Below are 23,627 nucleotides of genomic sequence, written 5' to 3' on the forward strand. Positions count from 1 at the left end.
GAAAATAAGAAGAACTACCCTAACTCCACCAATATGGCAGTTAAGGGTTAAAATTTTGGGAAAATCATCTCCAATATAAACCCTTTGAAATAGCGTATATCAATTTTTTTCTGTTTGGGGGCAGTTTTATATGAAAACCCGGCTAAACTCTTTCAAATAGACTCTGAAACGAAAAAAATACTTGTGGTAGTACAAAAATTCAATTTTTCTATGCTGAAAAATTTTCGCGGACACGAAATTTCGGCAAAAAATTTTCAGTTAGGCAAACCTATAATCATCAATAAATCTATGGACTGGTATGAAAATCTATGGACTGGTATGAAATGAGATGTGTCGGTTACGTCACTACCACTGGTATATCTCTGCCATTTAATTTTGGAACATGATCTGTGACCCAATAGTAGCTTTAAACGAGCATAAGATTGCTTAAATCGGTTTAACCGAGTAAATTGTACGGAAAGAAAAAAAAAAGGTGCTTTGTGGGTTACGTAAATTATTCTATTATACCCAGGAAATTGGGAGTTTCAGTCATTTGATCTTCAAACTTGACCAATAGTTCAAATGAGCTTGAACTAGATGAAATCGGCTCAGCCATCCCCGAAAAAAATGAAAAGAGAAAAAGTGCGTATTGTCGGTTACGTCACTTATACCAGTATATCTACGGAACCATACGAGGTAGGTTTTTGATCTTCGAACTTGATCAATGAAACAATCGTAGCATTTTAACGAGCTTCAGCTAGTCGAAATGGGCTTTTTAATCTCCGAAAAAATAAATCGGATTAAAAAATGTTTGAAACTTTCACACACATTCATGAACACAGACAATTTTCGATTTCATCGAGCTGAGTCGAATTATATATATATCGCTCGGGGGCTCCGGACATTTCTGACAGTTCTATATCCTTTCTATAGAGAAAGACAAAAAGAATACATGGAGATATGAATACTATCTTTCGATAAGAATTATAGTCGAGAGATGCAATAGTAGTGCCGTTTCTTCTACCTGGTTATGTAATGAATCCTTTCGCCTATTATTCAATCAAAACTTCACGTTCCTTTTGTGAAATTTGACCATTCTTTTTCAAACATACTTCGCAGCCGATTCTTAGCGTACAGAATTATTGTGTGGCCAGTGTAATGATCCTAACGACGCTATGATTCCCTCCCGATCGGGGCTCGAACATACGACAACAGACTTGTCAGACCAAAGCCCTATGTATTGAACCGCCAACTCAGAACGAATTTTCTTATATAAAATTCTGTGGTGTTCATTAAAATGCTTTCCTTTAATTCTTAAAAAAGTTCGTTTGGGTTTCATCTAAAATAACCTTGAAATTGTGAAATCAGAAGAATTTTGACGTTTCTTGTATCGTCGCTCGCAGTCTTCTAGACATAGCCGAAGTCGGTTCGTGTAGCCAACAATTAACATGACCTACGAATTGGATTACTTCGATTTGAAACTTTAAACACTTTCGGAACCTGAAGTCAGATTCGTATTAAAGTTTGAGTTTTGTACGAGATTTCATTTCAATCCAAGTTTGTGAAAAGCTGCAAAGTCAACTCTGGAAAAATGAATCAAACTCCATTTTTTGAAACCGGAATCCGATCACAATTATAGACGAGTGACCAGCAACTGGCATGATCTCCAAATTGAAATAAATTTGAGCAAAGTATAGATTTTTTACGTGTTTTACATCGTCGCTCTTGAATGACGGATTTTAAATTTTAACGCTGATCACCCTGTAATTCGGGAACCAAAAGTCGGATCCGGTTTGAACTCAGGAGTTTTTTTATATGGGATCACAAGACCTTTCCTTTATATCTAAATTTGTTAAAATATTGGTAAGCATCTGAACATCAGTTCAGTTTCAATTTTTTTACCACTTTTTCCGGAATTCGGTATAGTAAAATCCGGATAAAATTATGAAATTTCCGTGGGATCGTATTCCCTTTAATTTTGAATTTGCCAGTTTGTGAAAATTGATTAGTAACAGTATTTAGCCATATTATTGAACCCATGCTGAAAAAATCATAATTCTCTGAAATATTGTTGTTACTTCCAACGATGAAAAAATGGTTCGTAATTCGTTGTGCCCCATGCCACAGGTTTAAACGTATATCAATGTATTAAGCGAAAAAACAAAATCCCCGTTCTTGATATTCCGGAAGATTTCCTAGACATGAATCCTATACAGAATGTTTGGGACTTTAAGAAATGTTAAGTTTCTAAGCATGCTCTATCTGAATATCGATCATTCTATTATTTTCATTAGAAATTGAATGCTTTAATCTACTGTAAATAACTGTTTTTTTTTAAATTGCTCAATATAGGTTTTCTCACAATTTAATTGACACTATCTAACTATGGACATGATGTGTTAAAACTGGCAAAAAGATTATTTCTCAGCATGGTTATTATTAGACAATAAGGCCAGGGGCTGTAGTACGGAGAAAATATAGTTCCGAAATTGGATGTCGGATTTGCACCAAGTTAGAAAAAAAATTGGATCATGAGGCCTCTCATTTGAGGTTTGTAGAAATCTGTTCCGTTTTGTTGTGTTTCGATTAATTTTCCACAGATTCACTAATTTCGTTTTCGGGCATTAATTTTTCGTCGTGGTTGTTATTTTTTCACAAATTCAGAATCTTCGTTCCAGAATAACAGGCCGATTAGTGTAAAAATTTCATTTTCAAAAAGTGTTTTGTCATAAGGGACTAAGTAAAAAGAAATGAATTTCTTAAAATGTGTAAGCAACTTTTTTTAGTTTGAGGAACTCGTTAGTTGAAGACAAAATAAACTCAAATCTGTTATACCGGTTACCGATTTACGTTTTCTTATGTAACTTACTCTGATTTCTCAGAGATTACTACGCCAATTTTTACAAACTCATGCCGTTTTTCATTGAAAAACACTGGTGGAGTGGATTGCTCTGATTTTGCACTTTCGAGCAGAAATGTAATATTTTGACGGTGTTTCATTGCCCTTTCTGCTCGAAAGTGCAAAACCAGAGCAATCCACGCCACCAGTGTTTCTCAATGAAAAACGCCATTAGATTGATGTCAGAGTGAGCGTGGAACGCGGACCGAAGCGAAGCGATTCAATGCGATGTACTATTTTCGCATCGCATTCACTTTGACAGGTTTACTTTGATCAAATGCAACTAGCCTCGACGCCTCGCGTGACGCTTTCACTCTGACAGCAACCTTAGATTCAAATAAAAGGTCTTATAGCTGCGAAGGTGACTGTCACATTTCATCCACACGCTCTTTGAACATAACTCATGGTTTAAGTTGCGATTACTCAAATTCATAAACTGGAACAATATGTCAAAATTTTAGTATGGATTTGAGTAAAATAAACTCGTTGCACTGAGTTCTCTCGCATTTATTCATACATTAGAGTAAGCGTTGAGTTTTTAAAAATTTGAGTGAAAAAAGTGTGCATTTTAGTGCGTTTTTATTCTGGGAATATTCTTATCGAAATAAAGAATGCAAGAATACGTCGTTTTCCATTACCGTTCCTAGATCCGGTTTTGAAAACAGGAATCAACGTCAATCATAGATGTTTTGTTGTTTCAATTATGCTTAATGAGAAGCCCAACATAAGGATATCAAAATAATTCAATGTTGGCTCCAAACCGTTCAAAAGCAAACGGTTTCGAATCACTATTCTGCGCATTCAAAAGAAAGAAGAATAACTTTGTATATGAAAATTCTTTATTTTGAGAGCAAGGAACCTAAATTTTGAGTTGAACTTAATCAAATTTTGAACAAAATATTTTTTCTTATTTTAAGTAAAAATTACTCAAGTTTTGACAATTTCGTCTCTTAACTCAAAAATGAGTAGATAGGTGGTAACTCAAGTTTAGAGTACGTGCACTTTTTATGAATTTGAGTGATGTGTCACTCAATTTTGAGTTATCTTCAATGAGGGTGCAGCTACGGTATTATTGGATAGTGAATTGAAAACATTTCAAAACGCCGTACGATGCAGAACGCGTAAAACCTCTTCAAAACTGTGCTAAAGGCAGTTTCACTTTGTAGGTGTTGTTAGTTGATTGCCAGACGAACCGACTTTGGTTATACCGTTTCCAAAAGTATCGGAAATAGTAGTCAAACATTCCAAAACGAAACTCACATCGATTCCTAAAAAAATATCTTAACAGATTTGTATAAAATTGGTTGCAAATAAAATGTGTTATATTCTCAAAAATGACTACTGAATTTCATCCAGATCCAACTTCCAGTTCCAGTATTAAAAGATGAGTGTTGACATTCACAAAACGTTGTTACAATTGATAAAACAACAAACGAAATTCTTCAAAATTGCACATGAAACTTTTTCAATTTGAGGAGCTAGTTAGTGAATGTTCAAACTAACCGACTCTTGCTTCATCAGTCCCCAGTTGCCGGCTCTGAAAGTACCAAAAACTACGACTAAGAACTCCAACAAAAGAACTTACTTCGATTTCTTAAAGATAGTGCAACCGATTTTCATAAAATTGTATTTATAAATAAAATAAACGATCTTATAAGCCTCATAGGTGTTGAATTGTATCCGGATCCAATTTTCTGTTCAAGAACTATGGGTTACAGTTAAAATTTCAAACCTTCTTTTGTAAAGACAATGTGAAAAACGTGAATTAATTAAAAATGTTCTAATACACAGGTTTCGTTAGTTCATGTCCTTAGAAATTTTTTCTTACCTTTCTCGGGATCAAATTTTGAAAATACCGGAAGAAGTGGTCACTTTTCCAGTATAGAATTGTTTTTAAATTCTCATACCTAGGCAGATGAAAAATTTTTTTTATCTATTATGTGTGTTTTTTGTGTCATCTTCGAACAATGGGATCGTGTCTCTGTATTTCTGTTGTTTTTGTACTTTTATTGTAATTTAAACATTATGCAATAAATTTTGCCATTTTGTGAGTTTTTAATTTAACGTAAACATGACAATTTTTACCTCAATGTTTTGGTTTGGAGCGGTTAGTGGATTGACCTAAACTAAACCGTTTTTGAAAAGAAAAAATCAATGTTCCCTTAAATTCCACTATAAAGAACTTTTAACTATTTCGTTATAATAATAACTATTACGTTCTTCATAATGGAATTAAAAGGAACTTTTATTTTTCCTTTCAAAAACGGTTTATTTTTTACTTCCTCATATTTATGATGCTTTATGTGGAGAGATACGCTATATTTGCCAATATGTCAAAACAATCATTCTTACATTTTGGTGAGATAATTTATTGAACTTATCGTTGCATATTTACGAATCATTCATGAAGAATTGTCTCATCAAAATCGTAGCACAGCTCTTAGAAGCGTTTATACACGGTAAAACTGCTGCAAATTGTATACTTTTGTTTCGTCAATATTTCGCTCCTGTTTATATTTTAATGAGCAGTGCGAACGAAATTGTCCTTGACAACATCATGTGGATTGTTTTTTTCTTTTTTCCAATAGCTTTTATCTACGTGCCAATTTTGATCACCGAATATCTTACACCCCTCCGTATATGCTTGAAACAGCGAACCTTGCAGTGATCTGCCCGTTCCGACCATTTGAGTTATCGATTTCCCAAACATGGTTAGGCCAATCGGCGCGTGACACTTTTGGGCCAGTTTAATGCAACACGTTCAACCTGTCCCCCGTTCGGCAGGAAATAAGCTCTTTGGCAGTCACAGTGAGCTAAAAATAGTCCACCGATGGTTAGAGCATGATTTATCTACTAACAAACAGGCCGGTCTGCCATCGTCTGTGGAAAGGCTCGAGCGAAGCCTTCTTGGATGGAGCATTACCATATCGAATTTGAAATATTTGCAACTCCACGCGTTTCGGGTCCAACTGATTCACACAGCAAACGGAAAACCGTCCATAGCCATGTGAGCTGTCCGGCCTTTATGATTGATATAAAGCTGCTCGTTCGAGAGGTGCCCCTTCGAAGCACTGAAATTAGATGAAAGCAACTCTGGTTGTGTGTTTGTGATTGCGTGGCAGATGAAAATGGCCTTGGCCTGTCGCAGTGGTTTTTGGCCTGGCTTTGAATTGAATATAAACGGCGAACTTTTCAAATTTCGATGATGTTACTGCATTGCGGTTGTTTTGCAGGTGGGCAAGTGCTACCTTGAACCCACAGACAGAGTTCAGACGGCCCAGAGGAATGCAGTCTGGTTGCATATGCATATGGTCGCTATGGCACAAGGAGAAACGACACTGAAGGTTAGTGGAGAAGATTTAAAGGCAGCATGCATTTTGCGGAACTACCTTGGCGGGCGATTCGGTGTTATTTATTAGCGCAACCAATCAAGTCACGCTTCCAGCAAACGAGTTCATCACAACTGAGCGAATGAATCTAGAAAATATATCCATGTATCATAGCAGCACATTTCGACAACTGTCTCCATTAGTTGAGCATGTAAAACCTTTAATAAATCAAAAACTTCACGTGATACCACTCGGATGCCGTTTGCCAGTTAAGCGATCGAGTACTCACAGCACAGTGACTCGCAACGCAACCGTACCCGGCCTATTGTGCCTGCCTCAGGCGGTCACAAATGTCAAAACTATTGCTCAATTGGTAGCTGTCTGAATGAGATAAAAAAAACGGCATAGCAAAGCAGACCGTTCCGCTGGTAAGGCAGGCCAGCGAACTTCAATCCATTAATCTTATGAATCGCGCACAATTGAACTCCGCCACGAATAAAATGCACCGAGGCATGGAGCCGTTGCATTCCCGTGTGTCTCTTTTCCGCACATGGACTCGAAGAGAATTTTATGCAATTCACATATTTGGTTGACTGTGTGTGCCTCACGAGAGAATGGACCGCATGGGAACCTTTGCAATATTCAAATTCGATGAAAGGGAGAACCCTCGGCACTCACGGCAGTACCATGTGTTACGTTTAAATCAAAAACTGACTAACCGCTAGAGCGAAAAGAAACCATGACGGTCGTGTGAAAGCAATAAAATTTTCGAATAATTATTATTTGCTTTTATTTCACATTTACGCATCATGAATTTCTCATTTCGTGGAGGGTTAGCCCTGTGCTTATTATGCTGCATTTGTGCATAAGTACACAGTAAGTGCATTCACATGGGTGAAAGGAACCGCTTGCCTGGTTCGATTTCACACGCCCCGTCATCAGGAAATGTCAACTAGGACGGAATAAATAATAATATTAGATGCGTGTGTCGGACGTTTTTCTTTCACTCCTCCTCGGTTTGCGTTCCCATTTATAGAGCGAGTGCGCTGCCCGGCTTGCCGATATGTGTGTGCTATTCCTTTGCATCAGGAAGGGAACTTTCGATTAAACGAAGTGGAGATGGAATTTGTATGGATCAGTCATTGCTCTTTTGATGATTCATACGGTTCGGAATAGAAAGTTGAATGTGCTAGATTGCACCAGATTCACTTTTTTGAGGGCCCGAAACATAAGCTTCAAGTAAATGGCTGCTTATCTACACTTTATTTTCATAGTCTTTGTCGTCGACTTGTTAGTGCGTAGCAGAGCAAAATGATCGGTGAGTGACCAGTGATCAGTTCAACTTGAATTTCTAGATAGACGTGAAGATTGATATCGCTTTAGACAAGTGATCTATTGTATTGATTATATTACCGGCAATACAAAAACCATGATCATAGCATTATTGAAGCTATTATAGCATATTATAGCAAACCTTGTACGTTTGATCCTCCGTGTTATGATTTTAGAGTGTGACATACTTAGCCTGTGTTTAACAGGGTTATTTAACGGAAACATATTATTTTGACTTAGGAAACTATTTTTAGTTTCTTTAATTGCGTACCTTAGTATAATACTTTATAAAGAAAAAAATCCGAATATAGAAAGGCTATGCAATCACTGTGAAAAACAACTTTTGAACCGAGGCACGGAGTGATGGCGAAACGAAGTGCAAATTTCCATAAAATTTACTGGTAAATTCATCTATTTGGCAGACCTTGTTAGTGAATGTTCAAATTTACTTTGGGACTACTAGTCCTCGGTTTCCGCTTCTGAACGCACCGGTAATAGTGAATAAAAGCTCCAAAAACGGAACTCACTTCGATTTCTCAGCAACGGTTAAACCGATTTTCGCAAAACATGAATCAAATTAAAGCACTTATTGTCTTGAAGACTGTCCCAGAAAGTATGGACGCACTTGGATTTCGCAGTAAATAATTCGCAAGTGTTAGATATTCAAATTTTATTCGATATACTGATAATATTAGACTACAACAACCGAATATTATTCTCAACATTTGCTACTTAGCCATTGTAGACTAGTTGGCGCACCTTCTTTCGAACATTCCTCATTAAATTTCGTACAGACTTCTTGGCCGCAAGTTTTGACACTTTTTTCCAATCTTTTTCGAACTGTTGAATGGTTTCGGCTGCCAAGATATGTTTCCTAAAATGTGCCTCCTTTAATGCCCAAAATTCATCAATTGGTCGAAGTTATGGGCACTTTGGTGGGTTCATGTCTTTTGGAACGAAAGTGATATTTTTGGTAGTATACCATTCTACCGTTGATCTCGAATAGTGGCAAGAAGCAAGATCTGGCCGGAAGACAACAGGATCCTTGTGGCTTCGAATCATGGGTAGAAGTCGTTTTTGTAAACATTCCTTGATGTATATTTCGCTATTCATTGAAGCAGTGGTGATGAATGGTTTCGATATCTTACCGCAGCTACAAATTGCTTGCCAGACCATAGCTTTCTTACCAAATTTTTCGACTTCAATCGATGTCTCGGACTGGTTTAACACTGGCCCTTCTCGCACCGTATAACATTGTGGTCCCGGCAAGGATTTGTAATCGTGTTTTACGTAGATTTCGTCGTCCATGATTATGCAGTTCAAATTTCCAGCAAGAATCGTATTGTACAGCTTTCGAACCCTTCTTGTTTCTGACTACATTTTGGTTGTTTCTGCTTCTTATAGGTTCGAAGATTCAAACGTTCTTTAGCACGAAGAACATTTGACTTCGAAGTGCACAATTTTTTGGCCACATCCCGAACTGAAACCTCCTTTTTTGCTCGAACGCCTTCAGTATACGTTCATCCAACTGAGGGTTAGCAGGACCTTTTTTTCGACCCGTTTTCGGTTTATCCTCAAAAGTGTTATCCTCACCGAATTTCCTGATTGCATTTCGCACGGCTTTTTCACTTACTCCTTCCATTTTTGCTATCTTTCTCAGTGACAGTCCGCGTTCTGTGCACCATTTGTACACAATTTTTCGACGTTGTTCTACTGAAAGTCCACGCATTTCGGAACAAACTAATGAAAACGAATAAACAACTGCACAAGTGGTTAGAGAAGAGTGTAAACAACAGGACGCAGCCATAAAAATTGACAGATTCTGAGCCATTGAGAAATGGTAGCGGTTTTTAGTTGCGTCCATACTTTCTGGGACAGTCTTTAAAAGATACTGTACAATTTCATCCAGATCCGAAATTATAAGGCAATAAGTATCAAAACTTTCCAACTGTCATACAAAATGATGCAAAATCGATACCTATCGGTACGTACTGGTAAGAAAGAAGAAAACGCCACCGCTTAGTTTGTTTAAACAGTTTGGTAGTTTGTATATAGTCAAAGAAAGATTTTGATTTTATTCAAGTTTGAAATAAAATTTTTGTAGCCATCTGGCAATAACAAATTTTTCTATGATATTAAATTTTTACGCGGATTTTCGAAGAAACACGGGCTTTTAAAGCGGATTTTCGAAGTAAGGTGTATTTCTGAGGTTACGCCAGATTTTTTTGCGGTATTTTTTGAGTCTCCGACAATGGCATTTTTACCAGATTTAAATCTGAAAATGTCAAAGTGTCTACTGCATTTTTCCAAGCATCATTGCAGTATTCTGGTCAGAGCTCTGACTGGATATTGCAAACTCAATTATCACATGGCTACTATTCAACGTGCTGAGTATTACTCGTGTGATTTGTGTGAATGCGATTACGGTATTGATATGTAACTGCCCCGCATTGACGCAACTACGTATCCGGGTTTTTGGTTCTCCATACATGGTTGAGTCTGTGTATGCGGAGCTAAAATTTAAGCATATTCTATCGTTTCTCACCCAATGTGGTAAGGAGCTATAGTCAAAAGGGTTCATCGTTCTTCCTGGGGTGAATGAATCCTTTCAGTATTGACCTTAAAAAGGTTTTAGAAAATTGTTTGGCATCCTTTATAAGGTGCCGAATTTACTTCTGCTCATACATACTGCGAATCGTTCTGCATTCTTCCGGGAATGCAGAATGGTGTCGCTTTTGTAACATATCTAAATCCTCTCGGGGGTTGGAGGTTTTGTTAACTGTGCATTTTGGCACCTGCATATCGTTCAGCATCCTTTCGGGGATGCAGAAAGATTTGTTTCTTTATGTGTTGTGCTGTTTTCTCACCTCACCCTCTGCACAATTCCCTTTCCATGTTCCTTTTATCTTTCCCTTTCCATCAGGAAATTGATAAGAAGCTAAGGCAAGGCACACATCTCTAACTAACTAGGGTAACGTGCCACTTGAGCTAATTAGTTCTGATTCTGATTGATTGATCAGATTGCATATTAATCCTCCGCGCATAGAAAAAAAGGTATAGGAGTACGAGTGGGAGCAAAATTGTGAGTGGAAGTAAGAGTACGAGTATTTATGAGGAACAGCGTCAGTAAAAGTGTGCACGCCGACGAGTTGGTCAATGAAAGAATGAGCGGTGGAATATACATGATAGGTGTGCTCGGTGTTTCATCGTCACTCACAGAAGAGCACTGCGCTAAAAAAATAAAGCATGGAAATAACCATGGGGAGCACACTTGCACGGGAGTTTTAGATGTATTGTTGACACACAAGTGAGAATTATCTGCACAATATGAGCGAGCTTAGCAACACTGGTTCGTTTTACATACCAGTTAATTGAATTGGCAAATCGATTATCGGGGATAGGAAAAAGCTACGGATTCGTGTCCCGTCTTTTCGGTATTGACGGTTTTCATTTCATAGTTATACTCTTCAGTCTTTTTCCCTGTGTCCTATACCATTCGAATCAGTTTTTGTGCACTCATTTTTCTCGAATATAGTTGGGTCGATTTCAAGAAATTTCGATAGCTAATATGGTCTCATAGGTTGCTATGAAATTTTAGTAGGATCCGAGTTTCGGTTTCGGAATAACAAGGTATTGAATTTTTCAAACTATCATTTAGACACTATTTCTTTTTTGTACCATTAAATTCTATCATATTAAATTTATTAAATTTATTTAACGTTTATACTTTTACAAACTATTCGAATCAACTTATAAAACCGATATAATGAAGAAGGATGTAAATAACATTCCGAAATACGCGTATCTGTATTATAACTTTAGCTATACTTCTGTGAATGTGAATGAATGAGACTTTTGTGAAAATGTAGTGACGTTAAATTCAATTAATGTAGTCGAATCCGATAGTATAGAAAAGTAAATGTGTTTAAATAATTCTACTAACTAAAAGTTAAAACTCAGCGAAACTATTCTAAAACGGTTCCAATAAGTAGGAAGTAACTAGATCACGATTGAACAAATTGATTTTGGTTATATCGATCCCAAGTTTCCATTTCCTTGTTTCCTTGCCTTTATTTCACTTATTCACGATAATGAGATGGGTATCATTACACCACCTGATGGATTCGAACAGTTTTGCCTTTCTCTATTGGAAGGTAATAGAATTTGCAGGAAGATCCGCCTTTAAGCGGACTTTTTTTCATTTGAGATTATCAAATCTTGCTTGGAATTGACAATTGATTCGATAAAAAGTGCCTCCTCATGTATCTTTTAAGCCAGGTGCCATACAATTTTCAAAAAAAAACAAAAAATTCTTAAAACCTGATGATGAATACAAAATGTATTCGAAATACGTATCTGTGATAAAACGTTTGTTATATATTTTCAAAGTGTTGTTGTATATAGTAACGTGAATACAGTAGAATTAAATGATGTTAAAACATTATTATAATGAAATTCTTCTAAAAAAAGCTGACAAACCAGCAAAAAATATCCGTGCGATTCTAGAAAATACTCTTAGAAATGATATAGAATTAGTCGCCAAGTGGTGTAAAAATACTTTCCTATTGGTAAACATTTATAATTTCTGTCACGAATGTTGGCCGATTTTTAACACAAATGATTCGGTTGGTTCACAAATGCGAGCTTCAGCGCTTACGTCGTATATCCGACAATATTCTCTAAACTAATAGTATCTGCAATTATACATTTGAACACTTTCTGATGAATGTACGGATACAAAAACAGGCGATTTGTTGGTTACGTCACTTATACCATTATGTCTCCGGGACCAGAGCTACAGTCATTGGATTTTCGAACATGTTTCACAACTTTTCCAGCTTTCAAACGAGCCTAAGCTTATAAAAATTTGCTCAGTCTTTTACCTTTCTATAGAAATAGGTAAAACGTATTTTATAAATAAATGACTTCTGACCCTGTAATTTGACCATTTTGTTTCAACAGTTCTTAGTGTACAGAATCAGTACAGTGTACAGGTCGTGCTACGATTCTATTGATACTACGAATCATTCCAGGTCGAGGCTTGTACATACGACAACAGGTTTGCGGGACCAGTACCCTTTCCATTAATCCGCCAACCCGAATATCTAGAAATCTAGAAATAACAACTGTTGAATTGCCATTTGAGCAGAACGCTCAGGTTCGGTCACGAATTACTAAAAACAAACGCCTGACCATTAATGCAATGTGTTGAAACCCCTCACAATCTCAGTTAGTTAGTGATTACAGCAGAAGCTCTTCGAATTTCTGTGATTGAAAATGTATTTTACTTTACAAAAATTTGTTTCTTTTTCATTAATATTGTCGAGAGAATATTTATTTTTATTATGCAACGAAGTGATTTAAACAAGAATCATAACCGATGCTTATACAGCAAAATATGATCTATAACGACTAAACTCTGAATTTTAAAAAAATCCTTGAAAAATGAGCAATCGTTTGTCAGCAAATTATTTCTTTCGACCAGAGCACTCTCAGCACTTTTCACTTCGCATGATCATTTTTCTTTTCGTCTGATTTTAACAGAAAACGATAAATTATGCTACTCAGCTGTCTCTCTTCTTCTTGTGTATGCTGTAATATCCAACGTAGGTTTGTGTTCACTTTTTCTTAAGCTTTGTCGTTTTCCAAATGACTATCATTGATTGATTTCCTCTTCCCAGATACGAAAAGACAATTTGTGATGTTGTTTCTGTTCGAATATAAATTTATTACTGCAGTCATCGATCAAACTTGTAATCTCAAGTTCGTACAAGAGTGGTCGAACTGGTTCGATAACCGTTCCACAAAACATAGAAGACTAAAAACTTTACGATTGCCTCTTCATGTTTCAATTAGTGACCGAAGCTTGTAACAACACGGCAAAGCATACTGATTACAGTTATTAAAAAAAGTTTTACGGGTTTTCTGCCGGTCAATAAACCCTTCATTGATTAAATGGTGCCTTTTGTGCAAAGCAACCACTACAAGTCCCGGTATAGGCGACATTGTCGTTCCGATCCACATCCGGTGCAGCGATCCGCGTTGTTTTTCACAGCATAGCTCTCAGTACCCTAATGAGGGGTCAATTACCATTCATTAACAACCATTGTTTACCGGCTGTTTATGGTCAACCATTGCGCGAGTGTCCCATTGTAGATAGCCTAGCTCGCGCGCATCAAACCCATTCACGTTTTAATGAATTGTCCAGTCTTTGCCAGAGAAAGGGTAATGAATACCGGCATCATTGTGAGGAGCTTGGCATTTCTGTTCGTTTCGGTTCCCAGGTACACACATTCCAGATGGATGTTTGTCGTACGATAATAGTTTCGATGAATTCGACCGTTTCGTGGCAGGTGTTTGCTATCAAACTTTCTTGGCATCTCTTTTTCTTGGAACACTGCCATAACTCAAATTCGTGTTATAAACACATTCATCAAAGCTACGTCTACTATAAATTCACTACAAAGAAGCGTCGATAGCACAAATTTAGCAAATGGATCTCACATATTAGCTCGAATGTAGGAGTACACCGTTCCTTTCTACCGTCTTCCAATGTTGTGTGTTGGCCAGTCTGGGAGGGTGTATGGGGAAGAGTGAAACAAAATTTACATCATCAAATAAACATTGTCTGGTTGGCACTGCAGATACCGAATTAGAATTCAGGTTAATTAGAATTACTATTCTATTTTGGAGGAATTTCCTTCTAGCGCAAAGCAAAGTAGGACAATTACCTGGTGTAACTGTTTTTTTCGATATTCCCGTTATGAATTATGGATCGGTTGACATCGACTGATCATTTGGAAAATTGTAATCTACTGCTTGTTGTATTGTTCACTGTTTCGACTACCGAAAACATCTTGAAATTTGATCCATTCTTAGCAAACCGAAAATCAGTTTACAACCCGCGAACGATCCAATTAGTTTGTTTACACCCGACCACGTGGAAAAGGAACGACAGTGAGAGGTCCCAGCAGACGATTTTCCAGAGCGTAAAACGGGATGGCGCATATCATTTGACGCAGCTTGAAGTATTTTGCCTACCGAGTCCTGCTGTCAAAGGTTAGAAGAATGCACAAACAAACTATGCAGCAAGGCGGGTTACATGCATTATGATGCTAAATATTCGAACAAGTTTATTTTCGTTTATCAACATGTGTCATATGCAGTCACAACGTGCTTGTTGTCGCTGTCGTCCTCGTCGTCGTCGTCTTCATCATCGACATCACCGGCATCGTTCAGATGTTTTAACTGCTGCTGTCGCTTCCACTGCAGAGCAGCCCCAGTCTAGCAATTCGTCCTCGTTCGGTTGGGCACCGAAGTAGTACAATTTAGCATGCTCCGGTCTAACGCTTTTGTTTACGGCCATAAATATCTTCGAGTGAGTCACCGGCATCTCCCGGTCAGGTTTGTGGTTAGTGGTTCACTGCATTACCAGCATGCCATAGCATGTGAAACGTTGAAGTGGATGAAATATTACGGAATTGTCCTTTGTCAACAACAATTGCTGCTGCACAAGGGAGTACCGAGTGATTGCTTACCAAATTTGATTTTGCGGTAGGTGGGTGGATATGTTCTGCAAAATCTCAAATAGCTTAATGTTATTGTCCGCATTGTGACGACAAATCTGACTGGCTAATGTTTCCAGCTCTAGTGTATACTGTAGTGTAAAACCGATCGATAAACAACACATAACGTGTTTCAAAAGAAACTTGAACTCTTTTTTGTACAACATTGTCAAGTCTTGGCATTACATTCCTTTTGTGGTATTTGGCCTTCAGAGTTATGTTCTATAATAAGAAAAACGCATTTATTACTTTCAGTGTCCTATATCTACAAACCAAACTAGTCGATTGCACATTTAAGAAAAACTTTTACGCTTTCGATTCTACGGTGAAACAAGTTTTTATTAGTTTTATTGTAAACAGGTATATAATTCGCTCAAACTTTGGAAAAATTGTCCGAATGTCTGTACGTCTGTATTTGTAGAATAAAAAAAAGCTGATCTCATAGATGGATGGTCCGATTTTGACCGAACTAGTTGCAAATGAACGCTATTGTTTTTGTTCTGGATCTGATAATTACTTTCCGAGTTATAAAAACTTTTATGTCAAAATTTGTAGTGTTTTTGTCTTTCTCATATAGAAAGGCTATGCAATCACTGTGAAAACCGACTTTTTAACCGAGGCCCGGAGGGCCGAATGTCATATACCATTCGTCTCAGCTCGACGAACTGAGCAAATGTCTGTGTGTGTGTGTGTGTATGTGTGTATGTAACAAAAATATGCACTAACTTTTCTCGGAGACGGCTGAATCGATTTTCACAAACTAAGATCCAAATGGAAGGTCTCATGGTCCCACTACCTACTATTGAATTTCATCCCGATCCGACTTCCGGTTCCGGAGATACAGGATGATATGCACAAAAATAAATGGAAAAAATATGCACTCACGTTTTTCAGAGATAGCTGAACCGATTTTTACAAACTTAGATTCAAATGAAAGGACTAACAGTCTCATAGCCTGCTATTGAATTTTATTTGGATCCGATTTCCGGTTCCGGAGTTACGAGTTAGAGAAAAAGTGTGCACTAATTTTTCTCTGATACGGCTCAACAGCATGAAAAGTTTCCTGAAAATTTCTAGAACATTTCATCCGGATCCGGTGTTCCGGAACTAAAGCGTGATAAGTGGAAAATTACCAATCTGATTAGTAGTTTTTCACAAACGATGGTCAAAAACAGGTACAAATCCCATAAAACTGTCTGATAAATTATTCTAGTTTGCAGAGCTTGTTAGTTTATGGGCATAAAAACTTAATCGGCACTACTGGTTCCCCCTTTTCCAGTTCCGGAAGCACCGAAAGTGGTGATGGAAAACTCTAAAAATAGAACTCACTTCGATTTCTCTGCGATGCTTGAACAGATTTTCACAAATCATAATTTGAATTGAAGCTCATATTATCTTTAAAAATACTGTGAAATTTCATCCGGATCCGACTTCCGGTTCCGCAGTTACATGGCGATGAGTGTCAAAATTTTCAAATCGCCATATAGAGTGACAATATGTACAACACCGAAAGAAGAAGAAAACACAAAACAAACGATGCGTGCTTTGTTCTATTTCGTACACGCTATGAAGGAATCGAAACGGTTACGGATGTCTGCTAATGGTGTGGGATATTGGAGAAAACGGTGCCGCGGTTGATAAAAATGTTAGCTATTCTATGATAAGTGCGATTGAAAAATAAACGAATGTTTGTTTGAATTCAAATTTATTTGAAAAAATATGCAATTTGCACAGCCAATAGTGCATTGATACCGTGCCGGTGGTGTAATGATGTCAATAATAATAATAATAAAAAGTAATAATCCAACCTACATGTTTTTGCTGCTGATTCATGCTGTTTAGCATGACTTACATATGCGTAAGTAATATAAACGCAGGTTCGCTTCGTTTGTTAGATTTCGTCTAATTCTTTTAATCGAAATAGAGCATGAGATAGTAACTGGGTTTAACTAGGTTCAAAACTGTTCCAATTTGTAGGTCATATTTGTTGCTGGCAATCAAACCAACTTTGGCTATTCCGGTCATCTGAATCCGGTTTCGGAAGAATTGGAAATGGTGATTAAAAACTGCAAAAGGGTCTCACTCGCTTTCCTTCAAGATGGCCACATAGATTTTCACAAACTTATAGGTTCAAAGGAAAAGTCTTACAGTTTCATACGGTATTCCTAAATTTGTTGTAGATACTACTTCCGGTTCCGGAACTACAGGGTAAACAGGATTTGTAGAGGTTGTTAGATTAGGTCCAAACAAACTTTCCTATTTCTATTCAATGAACAGTTGTTTTAGCGAATTCCACAGTAATATTTTTTATGTTATGAGTAATATGAGAAAGGCATCATTACACCACTAGGTGAATTAAAACAGGTTTTAATATTCGTTTTTTCTCGGTAGCCGGCTGCTTAGATCAACCAATATAACCAATTAATAATTTTTCGCTGTAAATAATTATGTGGAAATAATAGACAATCAAAATCCTCGTGAAATTTGTGATTTGATATATTTTATAGAACATGTCACTACAATGAATTTTGTCTATACTATTGTGTCTATACTCTACTCACTCGTTTAGTTTGTAGCGAGCAATTTCATAAAAAAATAGGGATATTTTTATTTATTACGCGATAATATTTAAAATATTCTTCCAGTTTCCAAGAATAAGAAATGTGAATCAAGACTTCGTGGGACTGGGTATCGGATGTTGTTGAAACGTTCACTCGGGTAGTCTGTAAGTTTTGTGATGCTAAATCGCGCGCCAATACTACCATTACTGATATGTATAATAACAAATATCCGTCCCCCGTGACACATGTGGAGTGTGCAGTAGTATATGCAACCTCTAGTAACAACAAGTGCTGGGCTAACATCCCTTCCCATTCCTTAGTCGAACTACGTTCGGGCCTGGCCGGTACCGGTACTGATCAAAGAACTCTGGGGTTACCAGAAGATGTACATTGAAGGATGACTTGCCAGTCCCAGGTCTGATCATCTAGTAATTCTCTGTACAATTATTTGCTAATACCGATCAGTATCGGAGTAGAAACCAGGGGCGGTATGTACAATAATTTAGTTACGACGTTGAGACCACTGAAATTTTTAAAATATACGATTGAATTCCGATCCGATTCTAACCCGAGATCCGTTCATAGCAACTAAAAAAACAATACTTTCGTACGTATTCTGTATCCCGATTCTACCATATTGAAAAAAACTCCATGCTTATATAACGAATAAGAAACTTGATTTATCATTTGAGAACATTTCAAACCTTTACGTCAGTTTCAATTTAGCGTTTTGAATGTTTAGCGTGACACACCTCACTTCTCCGCTATTCCAAACAACAACGATGCAACGTCAGCGAGAGTTCAGCGACTCGATGAACGCTTATCCAAAATGACCCCATTCACTTTTCAGATCGATTATCCACTGCAGCAGAAGCCTGACTTGATTCGTACGTAGCTCGATCCAGTCATACAACAGAGGTGCCTTCCCATCAACATCATCATTCTGAATACGATAAACACAACGCATCACATAAAGTTTCATCGACCAATCGTAGTGCAAACGAAACAACTAGGGAAAATCAACACGCGATTGCTGAAAGTACCTTGTAGGTAGACAAAAGCTGTGATTTAATCCGACAGGATTCACCTAGCTAGTCACGTTCATTTACCCACGTGAAAGTTTGTTACGCAACGCGCCCGGCATCCTTGCGAAGGGGTGGGAGTTCACACTTACCGCCAGCCGCACGATATAATCGAACAATACTAGCCTGTGAAGGAGCTGGTTACGAAACTAGTTTATCAGAAGGGTAGAACCAAGTGTCAAAAGAGAAAAAAAGTGTTTTTAATTAACCTTCCAAGAACTAAGTTGTGTCAGCTACGCGCTCGCTGCTGAAAAAGTTTTCCTGACTTACAAAGTTGTAAAATGAGTGGGCTGAGCCGAGCGTAAAATTGCACCAACGACTTCGTAGAATGCAGATGTACGCGTGTAGTGATCTGAATCTGCGGAAAAAGGTTCAAGTGTATTTATTCTTGGATGAGTTTTCAAGTTTTTTGATGCTGTTTTGAAAGAAAAATAATTAAAATCTGTCCAAGTGAAGAAAGCAAACGAATGCAAAACGCCGCTGACCAATTGTAATAGAAAACTATTATGATGGTGGAAAAAGCGGAGGGATTTTTGTTCCGGAAACCGGTATACCAGTACTTCCAGTATCTAGAAACAAGGTAAGAAATCTTTCATCAAATGCAACTGCAGTCGGAGCATGTATGCTTGCGGAGTATGCATTTCCCTTCCCAATGGTTTTAATCACTCCCTCGTACTGTAAAATAGTCAATAAATTCTTAATCGTCCCGCCACGTGTCACTAATCTTCCGGAACGAAGGGGGTTTGGTTTGGAATCCAATTACGTCTTTCCCTGTTGTGGATGTGGGTTAGTCGAAGACGAATTAAACAAAGCTGTCCGTAGAAGTACAAACAGAACGCGGTTCAATATTTGATTAGTTTGACATGCGCTAATATTAACATTATCAAATGTGATTCCCTAGGAAGACTCAGCTGTCGTTGGAGTTCGTTGGTGCATAGATCTGGAATTTTTCTTCCGCTCGAACCTATTATCGAGTCGTGCCTGCCAACATTGATCCCAGAATTACGTGGTGGAGCAGCATTTTCATTCAACGTCGAAACAATGTTGGAAGCTTGACTGAATGTCTATTTTTAATTTTTATTAGCCGTATCGGAATTTCATTTTCATCCGAAGAACTCGCAACTGGTCGAACGGAGGTGATTCCGGATCAGAAAGTTCCTTCACGATACACTGAAAGGAGTTAATGCCACAAGCAAAAGATCAATAAATCAGTTGGCGAACCGAAAATTGAGACAGACGACAGACAGGGTATTATTTATGTTTATGGATTTTTGAGGATGCCTCACCGAGGTACAACATAATCGCGCAGTGGGCCAAACATATGGCATGGTGGTATGGTGACGAAACGCGGCCCTGCACCGACTTATCGTTTATATCGTTTCCATGCTCTGAGAGTTAACCGGTTGACTCTTGGGCTATCCCACACAATCTCTTTCTCTCTGTCTCTCTCATTATTTACATTGACTCTTTAGCTCGTATCAGTTTCATACTCTCAGTAACGGAGAGTGGTTGATGGCAAACAATTTATCAATCAGTTCGTTTCGAAACGACTAATAGAGTGGTTTAGTCAGATGTCCGGATGCTTGTTACGACAGACGAGTGACCGAAAATCTTGTGGGCGTGCCGCTCCAGTTAAAAATTCATATTTTTTTACCCAATCAGACATCATGTTTGCAATTGTTTTAACATTATTAGACTCATCAGTAGTTTAAATATCTAAACGATAGCATTCTAATTGACATATCCGAAAGGGTTTCATAGCGAACCAATTTTAAGTTCACATATAAACCGTGTGTTTTTTCGTGTTAGAACAAAATTTTTGTATAAACGCATTAAGTTTATTAGACATTTGATGAAACGAGCGTTGGTCATAAATATGGAGAGAAATTATTCTGAAATTTGACTTAAACCTAGTTAATATATCGCTCTGCGTGTTCTCTTTCTTATAACTTAACATTACTTGCTTAGTTAAAGTATGAATGATGATAACATACCTCGAGTCAGTCACAAAGTAACCATAATATTGTGGAACTGAATCATAAAAAAATTTTTGTTTGTTACAGTTGAGCAACTCAGTAGCTTTTTCCCTCGTATTCTGTACAGGCTCGTATTTTGTATGGTACTTGTATGTTTTTTCAGTTTCAAAATTCTTACTTTAAAAATTGATTTTCATGCAACTTACCTGTGATTGATTTCCAACACAGCACATATAACTGGAATTCTAATTCGAGTGGTAGATTACCTTAAGGTTAAAATCCTTACAATCCAATTAAAACAAATTTCATATCCAGCTAGTGGTGTAATGAAGTTTTAGTTTGTTTAGGTATCAGTTAGTAAAACCTACAAATTGAATCAATTATCAAATCGGCTAAGCCATCTCTTAAGAAACGAAGTGAGTTCCACTATTTCAGATACTTTCGGAGCTGGAATTAATTTTTAGTTAAGTTTTGAAGAGTGTTTAAGTTTTTGACATCGTGCTCTAAGCGATGGTTCGAAATTTTAAACAACCATCATCGTGTAATTCCTTGTAACTGGATGTCGAATCCGAACAAAACACCGGAGTCCAGTATATCGGAAAGAGTTCCATTAAAATGATTTTGGTCACTTTTTTCGGTTCTTCCGAAATCGGAATTCGAGGACCGGTATAGCTGAGGTCAGTTCTAATGGCCAGTAACTAACATAAATTGACATTGTATTGAGCCGAATTTAGAAGATCGTCGCTCGAAACAACGGTTTAAAAATTTAAGCACTTATCACCCAAAAAATCTTGAGCTAATTTTGTAAAAAAACGTTGCCTTCTTTTAAAAATTAGAGTGAGTTCCATTTGGGAAAATTAGACAACTTTTTTTGGAAACCGGTTCGTTAGTGACCCCTGTAGCCAAAATCGGCTTAATTGATCATCAATCAACATCATCAATCAAAATAGTATCGGTATGATCTGCATCACTTAAAAACGTAGGTACCGGAAGTCGGATCTGGCAGAAAATTTTAAAGAAAAGTCCAAACATTTTGTATTTGCCTGGTCCCGATTCCCAGTATCGGAAACATCGGAAGTATTATTAAAAATACTCCCAGAATGAAACCCAATCGATTTCTATGAAATGGCACGACCGATTTTCACTAGCTTAGATTAAATGATCGTATAATTCCATCGATTGCTATTGAATTGTGTCCAGAACCGACCTTCAAAAAATATCGAACAGTCGTGTAAATTATAACGCAAAAGTTTGTTTTAATCAATCTAGTGGAATTACATATACAAAAAATTGTGCGTCTTATAAGATGTAAAATTGAATTTTTCATCACCCTGTATTTTTAGAACTAGAAGTCATACCTGGACTGAATACAATAGCTATGAGACCATGCGACCTCTCATTTGAATCATCAATGCATAGGACACTGGTCTTACAAGCCAGCTGTCGTATGTTCGAGCCCCGACCTGGAAGGATTCTCAGTGTCAGTAGAATCCATTGTACTAGCCATGCAATGATTCTGTACGCTAAGAATCGGCTGCGAAGTCTGTTGAAACAGAAAGGCCAAATTCCACGAATGGAATGTAATGCCAAGACTTTGCTTTGCTTTCAGATAGAATTGGAACAAAGACAATTGCCTGTATTTCAGTTATTTATTATTGAATTCAAGATCTTTTTTTATACAAATGTATCGTTTTCTTCATACTTTTAAGAAAAAATACGGATAAAATTATTCGTCATGGTTTCGAAGGAATTCTCGAATTTTTCCTGTACCACGGCTCATTAGGCAGCGCAAACCTTCTTCATCCATCGTTTTAGCTATCTTATTCCACCAGGTCGTCATCTGCTTGATGTCTTTGACAACCTTTCCCTTTGCCTTGAGTCTCCTCTTCATGATTTGTATTTCTCAATAGGGTGAAACTGGGGGCAGTTGGGTGGGTTAAGGTCTGAGGACAGAGGGTCGTTTGTTGAATTTTAAGGCGACCACGTGGCTCGCTCAAATTCCTTTGCGCATCGTATTTCTCTTGTACTCTCTCGTATATGAGCAAACTGTACCGGATTGTCAGCATACATTTTATTATTTTGATGAGAAGTTGTATCACATAAGTCTATCGTATAGGTTGGACATTACATGGATTCCAAAAAAATGGAAGAAAAATACTACAACTTTCACAAAGATTGAATGAAACAAAAAATGTGCTCATATACAATGAAACGTCTGTGTGTTTGGCAGCCTTGTCGAGCCAATTTTATTTCTCTCTACTTTTTCAGAATGCTATCAGGAAACCAAAGCGAAAAAAATGGCGGATTCATTGAAACTGACTTTGTTTCATAGAAAAATACAAGACTTTATTTTTATCGCGATAACATATATGTTTTTATGTACTAATCGCATCTAAACTAAATTATCTAGACTTTGTCGCGATAGATTCATGATACAAGCCTTCAAAGCCGAGATATTTGATGAACAAGTAGAGGTATGCATTTCCGAGCGTTCCAATTTTCAGCAGTTCTTCAGTCAGAAAAAAATACAACACGACCGCTGAACTAAATGAATCTTTCTGAAAATTTCACAGAATATTCTCAACTAAATTTCGAAGACATTGTCAGGTGGGTTTTTATATATTCTGCACCGTTTCCAAGAAAATTTAATTTTAAACGGGAAAATAGCAAAAAACCTACCACTTTACGGTACTGTCCTCAGCCCTTAAGGTTTTTCGGAACGAACTGGACCCCTTTATTTGCATACCATTCTTGAACGACTTTGCTGTAATGACAGCTTGTCAAATCTGGCCAAAACATTATGGAATGGTCGTGGGATCGAATGAACGGCAAAATTCGTTTTTGGAGACACTCTTTTTGGTATAGTTCCGATGTCATTGTCTTATTTGTAGCGAAGTTTCGTTT

General features: G+C 37.4%; 1 protein-coding gene across 3 annotated transcripts in view; it reads left to right on the plus strand.

Annotated features, from left to right (window-relative positions):
* Positions 1 to 23,627, plus strand: part of LOC131436643 (uncharacterized) — a 272,026-nt gene that overhangs the window by 84,951 nt on the left and 163,448 nt on the right. For 2 of the 3 annotated variants that reach the window (XM_058605485.1, XM_058605483.1), the window contains exon 2: positions 18,516 to 19,327. The exons of the other annotated variant lie outside the window; for it this stretch is intronic. In XM_058605485.1, coding sequence (XP_058461468.1) covers positions 19,254 to 19,327 — 74 coding nt within the window. In that variant the 5' untranslated portion in view covers positions 18,516 to 19,253. The remainder of the gene's footprint in view (positions 1 to 18,515; positions 19,328 to 23,627) is intronic. 3 annotated transcript variants of the gene reach the window in all.

The sequence above is a fragment of the Malaya genurostris genome, chromosome 3, assembly GCF_030247185.1.
Source record: "Malaya genurostris strain Urasoe2022 chromosome 3, Malgen_1.1, whole genome shotgun sequence".
Lineage (NCBI taxonomy): Eukaryota > Metazoa > Arthropoda > Insecta > Diptera > Culicidae > Malaya > Malaya genurostris.